We start from the raw sequence: 15303 nt of genomic DNA, 5'->3' as shown, positions 1-15303 counted from the left end.
ATCCTAGCCAGGCTTAGGCAGAAATCATCACTTCTTTTTGCCTTTCTTTTTCTTTCATGTCACTTTTTCCTTCATGTCACGTTTTCCAGGTTCTGAGCTGGGTTTTCTCCTCAAGCTTTACAGGAAGTGAGTCCAAGAGACTATAACTCAGAGATTCTTTGAAGGGGAAAGATATCCTTGCAGGAGCTCTGACTGTCTGCCCAGCCAGCTGTCCTACCCACCAGCAGAGCAGCTGGGGTTGAGGAGGGCTGCTTGCTGCTCTCTCCACCTATGCGCTTCTCCTTACCCAGGTCCTGAGCCAGCCTTCATGATGAATATGAGTTATTTGATGTCAGCTGATTAACTAGGGTTTCCTCATACTCCCTGCAAAGCAACATCTGGAACATTTTGACCTCATCCTCTTAAGGGCCATAAAAGTTGATAGATTTTTCTTGGATATCTTGAACTTAACAACATACCTGAGCTGCAAGGGAGCCAGGCAGAACCCACTTCCTTGGGAGGAAAGAGGCTGATTTCTATCCTGTTATTAGAATGAGAAACAGAGGTAAAGAAAGGGGAAAACTTGCCTAAATTCACAGGTTGAAGTTCCGGATCCTGGTCTCAGCTCAGCCTACCTCAGTGCCCAGAGGGGAATAGGAAGGCAAACACCAGAGGCTCTGGACCCACCTCCTCTAGGCCATGGATTAATGCTGCCGGGCAAGGGCCCTTTCCCCACTACGGTGGGATAAGAGGCTGCCCTCACAGTCACAATGCTCCCGTGTCACAGAGGTGCTGGGCCCCAGGCCAGCCTCTGCCTGGGAAGTTCTCTCTGGGAACATCTGGTCGGTACTACAGGCCCTATGGCCTGTGGAACCTCACTACTTGGGGGAGGGCTGGGCCAGACGGAGTCATCACCTGTGGTGTCAGCCCCATGGATGAGATGGAGTGGATACACAGACATCCCAAGGCTGAGGACCTAAGGGTTGGGCTCATCAGCTGGGCAGGAACCTACCTCACCTTTGAGGCATGCAAGAATACAGTTACTGCAACTGCGAAGAGTTTGGGCAGGAGACAGGTGACAAAGCAAACCTATACTGGAACCAGTTTTCTGAGTGGCCAAGCTGTGTGTGTGTGTGTGTGTGTGTGTGTGTGTGTGTGTGTATGCACTTGCCTGTATATGAAAGTGGGATGTACTCTCAACCTAATCACTTTCCTAGGTTCTGCCATCTCCAGCCCTGAGACTTTTCTACTCCAGGCTTTTGTTTACAGACCCCATTGCCCCATCTCCCACCTCTCAACTTATTCCACAAGAAGAAGCCTCAGCCTTGCCCTCGCTGCCTTGTCCTGCTCTAACTGTCCCCTATTCCCCATCCCAGCACACGGTGGTTGTGTCATAAAGAAGAGAAGTGGAGAGCCCAGGTGGGAAAGCAGACATGTGGGCATCCAGGGGAAGTTGGACCAGTGGAGTTATTGCAAATCCTATGTTTCTGTTCTGGTTGTGGTTTGAGAAAGGGGAACTCCAGAAGCCCTAGCAGTGTTGGTCTTCATTCTAGAGAGGAATGTAGGCACCTCTGGGATGGGTGCCAGAGTGAGGCAGGGGAGAAGTTCTTCCTTTTATAACAAGGTTGATCACAGCTGAACCAGGCAGTTGCATCTGAACTGTTCGTGCTCCCATCTTCATCCCTGGAGCCAGGGCCTGCCTGTAAGAGCTTTTGCTTCTGTCTTGCTATGCTGGAAGGCAACCTTTGGGGATGGAGTTATTGGCTAAGGGTGCTCTCTGCGGACAACAGTGAGGAAGAAAAGTAAGACTTATACCAAAGCATTTCTTTAAAAATTAGGTATTGAAGAGCGGGATTAAGAAAGGAGGGAGGTTTACCTTCTGTTAGCTGAAGGAGGTGGACATCTAGAACTTATCTTTGGATCTTGCCATCTGGCTGCAGCAGTAGAAGGGCCCAGAGATCTTTTGATGAGGGGAGAGTGGGAAAGTGGAAGAGCTGACAGCAAGGAGACACCAGGGCCGATGTGGAAGGGGAGGTGGTTGGTGCTGATGAAGGTGCCAGGATGATGCCAGCCATGACAGTTGCAGGGCTTCTTGGTCTGGTAACTTAGTGACACTGATTTCCCTCCTCTCCCTCCTGATGCCTCCAGACCTGGGAGATCCTGGTGAGCAATGAGCATGAGACACAGGCCGTGGTACGACTAAAGAGTGTGCAGGGCCTCTACCTGCTGTGTGAGTGTGATGGTACCATGTGTTATGGCCGCCCAAGGACCAGCCACCATGGGTGCTTTCTGTTGCGTTTCCACCGGAACAGCAAGTGGACCCTCCAGTGCCTAATTTCAGGTCGTTATCTGGAGTCCAATGGCAAGGACGTGTTTTGCACTTCCCGGGTCCTCTCGGCTTACCACATGTGGACCCCCCGACCAGCCCTCCATGTCCACGTGATCCTCTACAGCCCCATCCACCGCTGCTATGCCCGGGCTGACCCCACTATGGGCCGCATCTGGGTGGATGCAGCAGTTCCCTGCCGGGAGGAGTGTGGCTTCCTGTTGCATTTTCGAGATGGATGCTACCACCTGGAGACCTCTACACACCACTTTTTGTCCCATGTAGACCGGCTATTCTCCCAACCCTCATCACAGACAGCTTTTCACATGCAAGTGCGGCCTGGAGGGCTTGTGGCACTGTGTGATGGAGAAGGAGGCATGTTATATCCACAGGGCACACATCTGCTCTTGGGCCTGGGCTGCAACCCCGTGAGGGGTGAGGAGTGGTTCATCCTACAGCACTGCCCAACCTGGGTGAGCCTCAGGTCAAAGACTCGGCGGTTCATCTCAGTCATCTACGGTAAGTGCTGGGCCCAACACAGCGATGGAGAGAGGAAGGGCTGGCTGTTGAAAAGAGGAAAATGTGTTTGGGATCAGCACAGATTTTTGGGTCTGCTAATAAGGAAGATACTGGTGTTCCAAGGGGATCTTTTGTGCCGTCGAGAAGGACAGAAAAGCATGGGTATGGAGTTTAGGGGAAAGTTGCCTGGGTCTTCTGCAGACCTACCATGGTCCAACAGAAAGTGATGAAGGTTGAGAAGGGAAAGAGGAGGGACAGAAGCCCTAGTCATAAAACATGGAGAAGGGGCCGAGACTGAGAGTGAGGCTTTTACTGACATGCGCTTCCTCTGCAGATGATGAGGTGCGTGCTGCTTCTGAGCGCTTAACCCCAATGTCCTTGTTCCAGTTTGAATGTGACAGTGAGAGCCCCACTGTGCAGCTTCGTTCAGCCAATGGCTACTACCTAGCCCAGGTGAGACCTTGGCTTCCTGAGCAAGAGAAACCTTAAGCTCTGAGCTCTCCCTGCCTAGACTTCCTTCTCCTTTTTCAAGGCAAATGGTGAGAGGATGATGTGGGCTGTGGAGGCACGTGTCAATAAACATTCATTATCACCAATGGGGCCTCCTTTTTAAAAAAAACAAAAACAAAAATCAACTGTATTAAGTTATAATTTGAATGTATATAAATTATATAATACACATATGTATAAATTATGTATATTGTATACAAATATGTATATTATGTATGTTTTATAAATAAAATACACCTATTAAGTGTAAAATTCAGTCAGTTTTGACAAATGTATCCATCCATGCAACCATGCCATAAGCGTATCACAAGTGAGAGAATATTTCCAACACCACAGAATTTCCTCTTGCTTCTTTGCAGTTTCCATCCACCCTTACCCTCCCTCTCCCAGCTACCACTGATCTGTGTTCTGTCTCTGTGAATTAGATTTGCCTACCTACTTTAGCATTTCTGATAAATGGAAACATACAGTATGTATGGTACATATGTTTCTTCTGCTTGGCACAATGTTTTTAAGATTCGTTCATAATGTTCGTGTATCAGTAGTTCATTCCTTTTTATTGCCGAGTGGTATTCTATAATGCTGCTCATAAACATGATTTGTTTATCTATTCACTTGTTGATGAACACTTGGGTTGTTTCTAGTCTGGGCTATTATGAATAAAGTTGCTATAAGCATTCATGTACAAGTCTTTTTGTGAACATACATTTTCATTTATCTTGGATAAATACGTAGGAGTGGAATTACTAGGTTGTATAATAGATATGTGCTTAACTTTATAAGAAAATGTCAGTTTTCTAAAGTGACTATACTATTTTACATTCTTGTCAATAATGTGTGAGGGTTCTAAGAATTCCATATCCTCACCAGCAGTAAAGTTGGCTTTTGGATTATCTATCTTTTCTATTTTAGCCACTCTAGTGGGTGTGTAATTTATGGATTTAATTCACATTTACCTTATAATTAGTAAGGTTTAGAATTTTTTTTTTTTTTTTTTGAGACAAAGTCTCACTCTGTCACCTGGACTGGAGTACAGTGGCTCAGTCTCAGCTCACCACAACCTCCGCCTCCCAGGTTCAAGAGATTCTTCTACCTCAACCTCCCAAGTAGCTGGGACTATAGGCATGCACAACTATGCCCGGCTAATTTTTTGTATTTTTAGTAGAGATGGGGTTTCACTACGTTGGCCAGGCTGGTCTCGAACTCCTGACCTCATGATCTGCCCACCTCAGCTTCCCAAAGTGCTGGGATAACAGGCATGAGCCACCGTGCCCATTTTCATGTGCTCATTGGCCATTTGTACATCTTCTCTGCGACGTATCCGTTCAGATCCTTTGCTATTTGTTACTGGGTTGTTTGTCTTATTAATGAGTTGTAAGAGTTCTTTTTTTTTTTTTATACTTTAAGTTCTAGGGTACATGTGCATAACATACAGGTTTGTTACATACGTATACTTGTGCCATGTTGGTGTGCTGCACCCATCAACTCGTCAGCACCCATCAATTCATCATTTATATCATGTATAACTGCCAATGCAATCCCTCCCCCCTCCCCCCTCCCCCCTCCCCCCTCCCTATGATAGGCCCCAATGTGTGATGTTCCCCTTCCCGAGTCCAAGTGATCTCATTGTTCAGTTCCCACCTATGAGTGAGAACATGCGGTGTTTGGTTTTCTGTTCTTGTGATAGTTTGCTAAGAATGATGGTTTCCAGCTGCATCCATGTCCCTACAAAGGATGCAAACTCATCCTTTTTTATGGCTGCATAGTATTCCATGGTGTATATGTGCCACATTTTCTTAATCCAGTCTGTCACAGATGGTCAAAAGAAGACATTCATACAGCCAACAGACACATGAAAAAATGCTCATCATCACTGGCCATCAGATTTGATCAGAAGAGATCAAATCAAAACCACAATGAGATACTATCTCACACCAGTTAGAATGGCAATCATTAAAAAGTCAGGAAACAACAGGTGCTGGAGAGGATGTGGAGAAATAGGAACACATTTACACTGTTGGTGGGATTGTAAACTAGTTCAACCATTATGGAAAATAGTATGGCAATTCCTCAAGGATCTAGAACTAGATGTACCATATGACCCAGCCATCCCACTACTGGGTATATACCCAAAGGATTATAGATCATGCTGCTATTAAGACACATGCACACGTATGTTTATTGCGGCACTATTCACAATAGCAAAGACTTGGAATCAACCCAAATGTCCATCTGTAAGAGTTCTTTATGTGTTCTAAATCCAAGTCCTTTGCCAAATATATGTATTGCAAAAGTTTTCTCCCAACCTGGGGCTTGCCTTTTTATTTGTTTAATGGTTATTTTAAGAAGCAAGTTTTTAATTTCAGTGAAGTTCAGTTTATTGGTTTTTTAAAATGGTTACTGCTTTTCTTGTCCCAAGAAATCATTGCCTACCCCAAACTTGCAAAGAACTTCTCTTACATTTTCTTCTAGATGTTTCATAGTTTACCTTTCACTTTTATGCCTATGATCTACTTCAAAATGATTTTGGAGTCAAGACTGAGGTTTATTTCTCTCCCTATGATATCCTGACCTAGTTTTTATGCTGTGCTCTGGGATACAGCACAGACTGGGGGAACCGGGAGAGCTGAGGCCACAGCACATCTTCCAAAAGGGTTCTCATCAACTCTGGGAGCATGAAAAAGGCTGATGGGTGGGATGTGGGAAAGAGGGTCTACGAATAAAACTGGTTTTATTCCTAGAAAGCTGAGATTGTCGGTCCTTACTCCTCATCTCTGTTGCTGACATTCTTTCCAGAGGCGCCACAGGGCAGTGATGGCTGATGGGCACCCCCTGGAGTCTGACACGTTCTTCCGAATGCATTGGAACTGTGGCAGGATCATCCTGCAGTCCTGCAGGGGGCGCTTCCTGGGCATTGCACCCAACGGCCTGCTGATGGCCAATGCTACCCTTCCAGGTGAGTGGAGCAGCCTTCCTGCCAGATGATTCCAAGTCAGGGAGAACTTTAGAGGGAGGTGGAATATGATTGTTAAAAAGAGTACTGAAGGCTGGGCATGGTGGCTCACGCTTGTAATCCCAGCACTATGGGAGGCTGAGGTGGGTGGATCACAAGGTTAGAAGTTTGAGACCAGCCTGACCAACATGTTGAAACCCCATCTCTACTGAAAATACAAAAACTAGCCAGACGTGGTGGTGCGTACCTGTAATCCTAGCTACTCAGGAGGCGGAGGCAGGAGAATCGCTTGAACCTGGGAGGTGGAGGTTGCAGTGAGCCAAGATCGTGCCACTGCATTCCAGCCTGAGCAATAGAGTGAGACTCCATCTCAAAAAAGGAAAAAAACAAAAACAAAAAAACAAAACACTGGAGTCGGGGTCAGAAGATTTGGGTCTGTACTCGTTCAGTCACTGAATTTTTGTCATCACTTGAGCAAAGCACCTCCTTGAGCCTCAGTTTTGTCGTCTATAAAAATGGACATTTCATTGTCTACAACTCTGCGGCCTCACAGAATTGTAAGGATTAAACACATCAACATACCTCAAAGGAAGGAAGAATATTAAAGCTTCTTGGGTTTCGCATGTGCTAGGTACTCTCACAAGCATTTCACAAGCACCTAGTGGAAGACCTGACACATAGTAGGTGTTCATTCAATGTTAAAATATTGACCACATCCTTCTGCAATTAGTGTCCCCCCCCTCCTGCTTCCATTTGGGAAAAACACCTAAAGGCAGCCCATCCAGATAATCCTTCCTATTTCTTTCAGGCCCAAATGAGGAATTTGGGATTTTATTTGCCAATCGCCCCTTCCTTGTATTGCGAGGTCGTTATGGCTATGTAGGCTCCTCATCGGGCCATGACCTCATACAGTGCAACCAGGATCAGCCCGACTGCATTCACCTACTACCCTGCCGACAGGGTATCTACCACTTCCAGGGTGAGTGGCTCCTCTTCCCCGCGTGAGGGTTCACAGTCTAGTCCCTTCCTTAGCCCCAGCTCAGACTTCAGGGACTGCCACCCAGGGCCTGCTCATTATAAAAGGAAAAACAGGCCGGGCACGGTGGCTCACGCCTGTAATCCCAGCACTTTGGGAGGCCGAGGCGGGTGGATCATGAGGTCAGGAGATCAAGACCATCCTGGCTAACATGGTGAAACCCCATCTCTACTAAAATTACAAAAAATTAGTCGGGTGTGGTGGTGGGCGCCTGTAGTGCCAGCTACTCGGGAGGCTGAGGCAGGAGGAATGGCAGAGGTGGAGCTTGCAGTAAGCCGAAATTGCGCCACTGCACTCCAGCCTGGGCAGAGAGCAAGACTCCATCTCAAAAAAAAAAAAAAAAAAAAGGAAAAACAGGATCTCTGTTTGTTTTCACACTTCAAAGCCCCAGGGTGGGTTGGCAAAACAGACAACAGTGGAATCCCTATTGGCCCTCCTGCATTTCCATAGAAGGACCTGCCAATGCAGGCAGGATGGGGCAGCCAGGGGAGGATGGCATGCCTCCACAAATCCCCTCCAAGGCTAGATTGCTGGAGGACTCCCCTATGAATGGCCCACCAACCTGAGCTCTTCCTTCTCCAGCACAGGGGGGATCCTTCTGGTCAATAACATCCTTTGGCACCTTTCGCCCTTGGGGCCAGTTTGCCCTCAACTTCTGTATCGAGCTTCAGGGGAGCAACTTACTCACTGTACTGGCCCCCAATGGCTTCTACATGCGAGCCGACCAAAGCGGCACCCTGTTGGCAGACAGCGAAGACATTACCAAAGAGTGTATCTGGGAATTTTAGGTAAGGGAGAAGAAGAGGTAAGGGGCTAGGGGAGCAGAAGCCATGGGGCAAGAGGAGAAGGGAGGTAGGTGGGGAGGCATATGATGGGAAGACCAAAATGCACTCCCAGGCTGACTTCTGTCCCATAATTTGATCAACTCCAGACATTTATTCCAAATCTGTGCCATTTCTTGAGAGCTTATAAACCTGGGCTTGCTAGAGAGGGGAGACAGTTTCCCACTGCTATGCCACACTGACTCGTGGGCTTGCAAGCATGCCTGGAGGGGACAGAGTGAGGTATTCTTGTACATCTCTATCTTCATTAAGATGCAGAATTTCACTCTATTTTTAGGGAAAATGGACGACTTTGATCATATGTGTAGGTAAAAAAAAGATGTGCTTTCTATCCTTTGCACTTTCTATCCCTACCTCTTGGACTTGACTACAAATATTCTTGAATATTTGTCCTCAGTTCCGACCCTTCTCCTGACCTCTAATATCATGTCTCTCCAACCTCCTGATAGACAGTTGACTTGACTTCATCCTGACAGTTCCTAAAAATCATCATAGTTGATATCAACCTGCTCATCTTCCCTTCCTAAGGTGATCCTGTTTTCCTGCCTTCCCCAGGACCATCTTGGGCATTTCCTCCTCCCAAATGCTCAGGCTCAAGAGCTCAGCACCATCTCTCCACACTTTCTTTCACTTCCTTCATCAAACCCTGCAAATTCTTGGCTACTTCTTTAACAATGCCTCTTGCATGCTTGCTCCTTCTTAATTATTATTGCCACCGCTTGGCTCCAGGCTTTTCTCCAGAAGCACTGCTTCTGTGGCTCCCCCGAAGCATTTCCTGCTGCCAGATCCATCCATCCAATCTCATCTCTAACATCCAATCTCATTTCCACTCTGTTTACTTTTATAACATGCTGCTTCCCTTCCATCATTCCCTGTTCACACTCTTCAGGGCACCTTGTTGCTCTTGGTCTTGTCCCTTCCTAATGGACCTCACTTCCCTGACTTATTGTGCAAAGTGCTTTGTTTTTGACATCACGCAGACCTGGAATCAAGAGCTGCTTCTTTTAAGTTAACTTCACATATGTCTAGGGTGGATCCCTCATCAAGAATGGGATAAATCGCTTTATTCTCTTTCCTCCCACGGGATCTTGCCCAGTATTCTAAAAGCCAGCGATCAGCAAATGACTAACTTGATTGCTGACCATTTATATTTCCTCTTTCCTCTCCAGGTCAATGGGATGTCACCTACCAAAATCCAAATCCTCCAAGAAAAACTACTACACTAAATGGAACAGGAACCCCAGAGTCAAGATCCAAGAGAAGAATATCTGTTACAACTCTTCCTACCCAGTTTAGCAAAACACCTGTTTTATGCAACAATACATCACAACAGGCCACCCCCAAGATCCTTGTGTGCATCTGACTCAGTATAGAGTAGGGGTCTGGATGAGGGTTGAAACAGAGGCCCCAGGCTGCTCTAAGTTCTATCCAGGAGAGACCAAATGGCAAGCAGTTCTTCCACTGATCCTTCCCGTCCCTGTCCAGAGCTGCTAGATTTTTTCCAGTGAACCCATGAGTAGCCAGCATTGCCCTGAAGGGTTTAGAATCCAGTTATGACTTTAAATATATTTTTGGTTTATAAAAAAGGAAAGATTGTTAATCCTGTGGGCACAGGATAATGGTAATAACACCTTATGCCTGTATAGGCAGCTTTACCTCCTCCTACCACGGTCTATCCACCTTCCCCACCCATCATTACCTTTTTTCCAGTGAAGTGGGTACTTCCTCCATCACTTCTTATCTTTTTTTTTTTTTTTTTTTGAGACAGAGTCTTGCTCAGTCGCCCAGGCTGGAGTGCAGTGGCAGTGGCGTGATCTTGGCCCACTGCAACCTCTGCCTCCCGGGTTCCAGCAATTCTCCTGTCTCAGTCTCCCAAGTAGCTGGGATTACAGGCACCTGCCACCACATCCAGCTACTTTGCTTGGTTGTATTTTTAGTAGAGATAGGGTTTCGTCATGTTGGCCAACCTGGTCTCGAACTCTTGACCTCAGGTGATCCACCTGCCTCGGCCTCCCAAAGTGCTGGGATTATAGGCATAAGCCACCACACCCGGCAGACTTCTTAACTTTCACAGACAGCGAAAGTTATTTGCCCAAGGTCTCATGACTAATCACAACACAGCTAGACTTCTGACTCAAATCTAACTCTAATGTCCACCATTCTTTCAATCAAAGCAGGATTTCCAAGATGTCTGTCATTCTTACACTGTCTTTGTGATTTTGGCCTTTATCTACCTACCATCTGCCCTATTAATGTTCTTATTGACATAGACTCAAATACTTTTTTTAGAAAGGAATATTTTTTCACTATCATAAAATGGAAAACTAGAATCACTTACCTTAAGTGGAAAATGAGTATAAAAATAAACACAAGTATACCTCAGAGATATTGTGGGTTCAGTTCAAGACCACTGTGATAAAGCAAATATGGCAATAAAACAAGTCACACAAATTTTTTGGTTTCCCCAGACATGTATAAATTATGCTTACACTATACTGTAGTCTATTAAGTATGCAATAGCATTATGTCTTAAAAACAATGTACATACCTTAATTTTAAAGTACTTTATTGCTAAAAAATGCTAGTGATTGTCTGGGCACAGTGGCTCACGCCTGTAATCCTAGCGTTAGGCGTTAGGGAGACCTAGGCAGGCAGATCTCCTTAAGGTCAGGAGTTCAAAACCAGCCTGGCCAACATGGTTGAAATCCCGTCTCTACTAAAACTACAAAAAATTAGCTGGGTGTGGTGGCAGATGCCTGTAACCCCAGCTACTTGGGAGGCTGTGGCAAGAGAATCACTTGAACCCAGGAGGCAGAGGTTGCAGTGAGCTGAGATGGCGCCATTGCACTCCAACCTGGGCAAAAGAGCGAGACTCCATCTCAAAAAAAAAAAAAAAGGCTAATGATCATTTGAACCTTCAGTGAGTCATAATCTTTTTGCCAGTGGAGGATCTTGCCTTTATGTTGATGGTTGCTGACTGATCAAGGTGATGGTTGCTGAAGGTTGGGGTAGTTGTGGTGATTTCTTAAAATACGACAATAAAGTTTGCTGCATTGATTGATTCTTTCTTTCATGGAAGATTTCTCTGTAGCATGTGATGCTGTTTGATAGCATTTGGCCCACAGCAGAACTTCTTTAAAAATCAGAATAAATCCTCTCAAACCCTATTGCTGTTTTATCAATTAAGTTTATGTAATGTTCTAAATCTTCCATTGTCGTTTCAGCAATGTTCACAGCATCTTCACCAGGAGTAGATTCCATCTCAAGAAACCACTTTCTGGCCAGGTGCGGTGGCTCACACCTGTAATCCTCACACTTTGGGAGGCCAAGGTGGGTGGATCACGAGGTCAGGAGATCCAGACCATCCTGGCGAACATGGTGAAACCCTGTGTCTACTAAAAATATGAAAAATTAGCCAGGCATGGTGGCGGGCGCCTGTAGTCCCAGCTACCCGGGAGGCTGAGGCAGGAGAATGGTGTGAATGCAGAAGATGGAGCTTGCAGTGAGCTGGGATCGCACCACTGCACTCCAGCCTGGGTGACAGAGCAAGAGACTCTGCCTCAAAAAAAAAAAAAAAACACTTTCTTTGTTCATCCATAAGAAACAACTCCTTACCGGTTCAAGTTTTATCACAAGATTATAGCAATTCAGTCTTATCTTCAGGCTTCAATTCTAATTCTAGTTCTCTTGCTGTTTCACCACATCTGCAGTGATTTCCTCCAATGAAGTGCTGGCTTCTTCAAAGTCATCCATAAGGGTTGGAATAAACTTCTTCCAAACTCCTGTTACTATTAATATTTTGACCTTCTCCCATGAATCATGAATGTTCTTAATGGGCATCTAGAGTGGTGAATCCATTTCAGAAGGTTTTCAATTTACTTTGCTTGGATCCATCAGAGGAATCACTAATATAAGGCAGGTATAACCGTATAAAGTGTATTTCTTAAATAATAAGACTTGAAAGTCAAAATTACTCCTTGATCTGCAGGCTGCGGGATGGATGTTAGGATACCAGGCACGAAAACAACATTAGTCTCCTTGTATATCGCCATCAGAGCTCTTGGGTGACCTCTCAGTTAAGGCATTGTCAATGAGCAGTAATATTTTAAAATAAATACTTTTTTCTGAGCAGTAGGTCTCAATAGTTGGCTTAAAATATTCCATAAACCACACTGTGAACAGATGTGCTGTCATCCAAGCTTTGTTGTTCTATTTACAGAGCACAGGCAGAGTAGATTTAGCATTATTCTGCAGGGCCCTAGGATGTTCGGAATGATAAATGAGCACTGGCTTCCACTTAAAGTCACCAGCTGCAGTAGCCGCTCACAAGAGAGTCAACAGCTGTCTGTTGAAACTTTGAAACAAGCATTGACTTCTGTGTAGTTGTAAAAGTTCAGATGGCATCCTCTAATAGAAGCCTGTTTTATCTATATTGAAATCTGTTGTTTCATTTAGCCACCTTCATCAGTGATCTTAGCTGGATCTTCTGGCTCTTGCTGCAGCTTCTATAATATATCAACATTTGCTGCTTCACTTTGCACTTTTATGTTATGGAGATGGCTTCTTCCCTTAAGCCTCATGAGCCAACCTCTGTTAGCTTCAAACTTTTGTTCTGCAGCTTCCTCACTTCTCTCAGCTTCATAGAATTGAAGAGAGTTTAGGGCCTTCCTCTGGATTAGGCTTTGGCTTAAGAGAGTGTTGTGGCTGGTTTGATCTATCCAGGCCACTAAAACTTTCTCCTGTCAGCAATAACGCTATTTCACTTTCTTATCATTTGTGTGTTCACTGGAGTAGCCCTTTTAATTTCCTTCAAGAACTTTTCTTTTGCATTCACAATTTGCTAATAACTGTTTGGCAAAGGAGGCCTCGCTTTCCACCTATCTCAGCTCTCAGCAGATCTTCCTCACTAAGCTTCATCATTTGTAGATTTTGCTTTAAAGTGAGAGAAGTGTGGCTGTCCTTTCTTGAACACTAAGAGGGAATTGTGGGGTTATTCATTGGCCTAATTTCAATATTGTTGTCTTAGGGGTGAGGGAGGCCCGAGGAGAGGGAGGGAGAAGTGGGAAGGACCAGTCCATGGAGCAGTTAGAACACACATCACATTTATCAGTTAAGCTCACCATTTTACTTTTTTATTTTATTTTATTTTATTTTAGGCAAAGTCTCGCTCTGTCACCCAGACTGGAGTACAGTGGTGCAATCTCAGCTCACTGCAACCTCCACCTCCTGGGTTCGAGGGATTCTCCTGCCTCAGCCTCCTAAGTAGCTGGGATTATAGGCACGTGCCGACACACCCAGCTAATTTTTGTATTTTTAGTAGAGACGGGGTTTCACCATGTTGGCCAGGTTGGTCTCAAACTCCTGACTTCAGGTGATCCACCTGCCTCGGCCTCCCAAAGTACTAGGTTTCAGGCGTGAACTACCAACCCAGCCAAGTTCACCATTTTATATGGGTGTGAGTTGTGGCACCCCAAAACAATTACAATAGTAACATCAAAGATCATTAATCACAGATTACCGTAACAGATAACAATGAAAAAGTTTGAAATACTGCAAGAATTACCAAATTACCAAAATGTGACATGGAGACACAAAGTGAGCACATGCTCTTAGGAAAGCGGTACCAACAGACTTGCCTCAAACCTTCAATTTGTTTAACAAAAAATAAAAATAAAAAGCAGTATCTGTGAAATGCACTAAAGCAAAGTCAAAGTGCACTAAAATAATGAAGGTGCACCTGTATAATGAAAATAAAGTGATGATACCAAATCCTAGTTAAACTTTTCTTCCCTGCCCAAGGCTTAGAGCCTGAGGTTCCTTTTCCCTTTACCCTTTACTAATAAAGGAGATGAAGAACTTTTTTATTTTTTTTTTTTTGACTCCGCCCAGGCTGGAGTGCCGTGGCACGATCTGGGCTCACTACAACCTTCGCCTCCCGGGTTCAAGCAATTCTTCTGCCTCAGCCTCCCAAGTAGCTGGGACCACAGGCTCCTGCCACCATGCCCAGGTAATTTTTGTATTTTTAGTAGAGATAGGGTTTCACCATGTTGGCCAGGCTGGTCTCAAATTCTTGACCTCAAGTGATCAGCCTGCTTCAGCCTCCCAAAGTGTTGGGATTACAGGTATGAGCCACTGCACCCGGCCAACAACTGTTAAAGTGACACCAAAGACTAGGACCAAAATGAAACTTTCTCCTTGATACAATCAGAATTGAAAGGGAGTTGAAAAGGGAATAATTTTCTCACTTCTGACTCAATATTATTTGAATCAACATACACACGCCTCCTGAAGTGTTCTTAAATACCAACAGTGCTGCCTATTCCCCACTTTGGAAAATTTGCCCCATACCATAATGAATGTCTGATTTTTAAATCTGTTGACAACAAAAGGCTGAAACTGGAACATGAGAGAGATTCAGTTTGGATAGAGGAAAATGACTTTATTTTTTATAAGTATATCACCCCTCAAGAGATATAAAAGAATTTTTTAAAAATTTCAGTCCAGTAATAGGTGAGGTAAGTGAAAAGTAGAACACTGGAGTTCAGGGCATTTCCTTTCCTAGAAAGCATTAAGAATAGGCCACTTGCTGGGTGCAGTGGCTCATGCCTTTAATCCTTGGGAGGCCAAGGCAGGAGGATCACTAGAGCCCAGGAGTTCAAGACCAGCCTGGGCAACACAGGGAGGCTTTGTCTCTACTAAAAACAAAACAATTAGCTGGGCATGGTGGTGTGCTCCTATACTCCCAGCTACTTGGGAGGCTGAGACAGAAGGATTGCTTGAGCCCAGAGGTTGAGGCTGCTGCAGTGAACCGAGGTTGTACCACTGTACTCCAGCCTGGGCAACAGAGAAATAACCTGTTTCAAAAAAAAAAAAAAAAGATAGTGCTCTATTAACCTTGAAATTTAATATCCACATATGTGCAGTGGGATACACATTTCAGAGAGATAGGACCTTGGAGGTCATTTAATGCCGAATCTCTCCCTCAGCATTCTAATCCCCCCAGCTACCTGCAGGGGATGTATTCTAAGACTTCCAGCATATACCTGAAACCACAGATAGTACCATATCATACATATATTCTTTCTTCCTATACATACACACCTAGGGTAAAGTTTAATTTGTAAATTAGGCACAGTAA

At 45.0% G+C, this 15303-nt stretch overlaps 1 protein-coding gene across 3 annotated transcripts; it reads left to right on the top strand.

The window, feature by feature from the left end:
• The first annotated feature begins 546 nt into the window (after nt 1–546).
• Nucleotides 547–9689, top strand: FSCN3 (fascin actin-bundling protein 3). 3 transcript variants are annotated; one of them, XM_033194994.1, is made up of 7 exons: nt 547–1054; nt 2128–2824; nt 3159–3277; nt 6131–6290; nt 7096–7266; nt 7906–8111; nt 9335–9509. In XM_033194994.1, exons 1-6 carry the CDS (start codon nt 911–913, stop codon nt 8109–8111), a joined length of 1497 nt encoding a protein of 498 aa, XP_033050885.1. In that variant the 5' UTR covers nt 547–910; the 3' UTR covers nt 9335–9509. The 3 variants fall into 3 exon arrangements, with proteins under 3 accessions (XP_033050885.1, XP_033050884.1, XP_033050886.1); XM_033194993.1 differs by having other exon boundaries at nt 752–1054; nt 7911–8111; nt 9335–9687; XM_033194995.1 differs by lacking the exon at nt 547–1054 and adding an exon at nt 1612–1781 and having other exon boundaries at nt 7911–8111; nt 9335–9689.
• The last annotated feature ends 5614 nt before the right edge of the window (nt 9690–15303 follow it).

The sequence above is a fragment of the Trachypithecus francoisi genome, unplaced genomic scaffold (genome assembly GCF_009764315.1).
Source record: "Trachypithecus francoisi isolate TF-2019V2 unplaced genomic scaffold, Tfra_2.0 Lachesis_group4, whole genome shotgun sequence".
In the NCBI taxonomy this organism is placed as follows: domain Eukaryota; kingdom Metazoa; phylum Chordata; class Mammalia; order Primates; family Cercopithecidae; genus Trachypithecus; species Trachypithecus francoisi.
This window is presented reverse-complemented; position numbering and strand designations above follow the sequence as displayed.

Coding starts and splice junctions, on each gene's coding strand:
- FSCN3 (XM_033194993.1), top strand. CDS start 911: ATGGATGAGATGGAGTGGATACACAGACATCCCAAGGCTGAGGACCTA. Junction 3,278..6,130: donor ATGGCTACTACCTAGCCCAG/GTGAGACCTTGG, acceptor CATTCTTTCCAG/AGGCGCCACAGGGCAGTGAT. Junction 7,267..7,910: donor GGGTATCTACCACTTCCAGG/GTGAGTGGCTCC, acceptor TCTCCAGCACAG/GGGGGATCCTTCTGGTCAAT.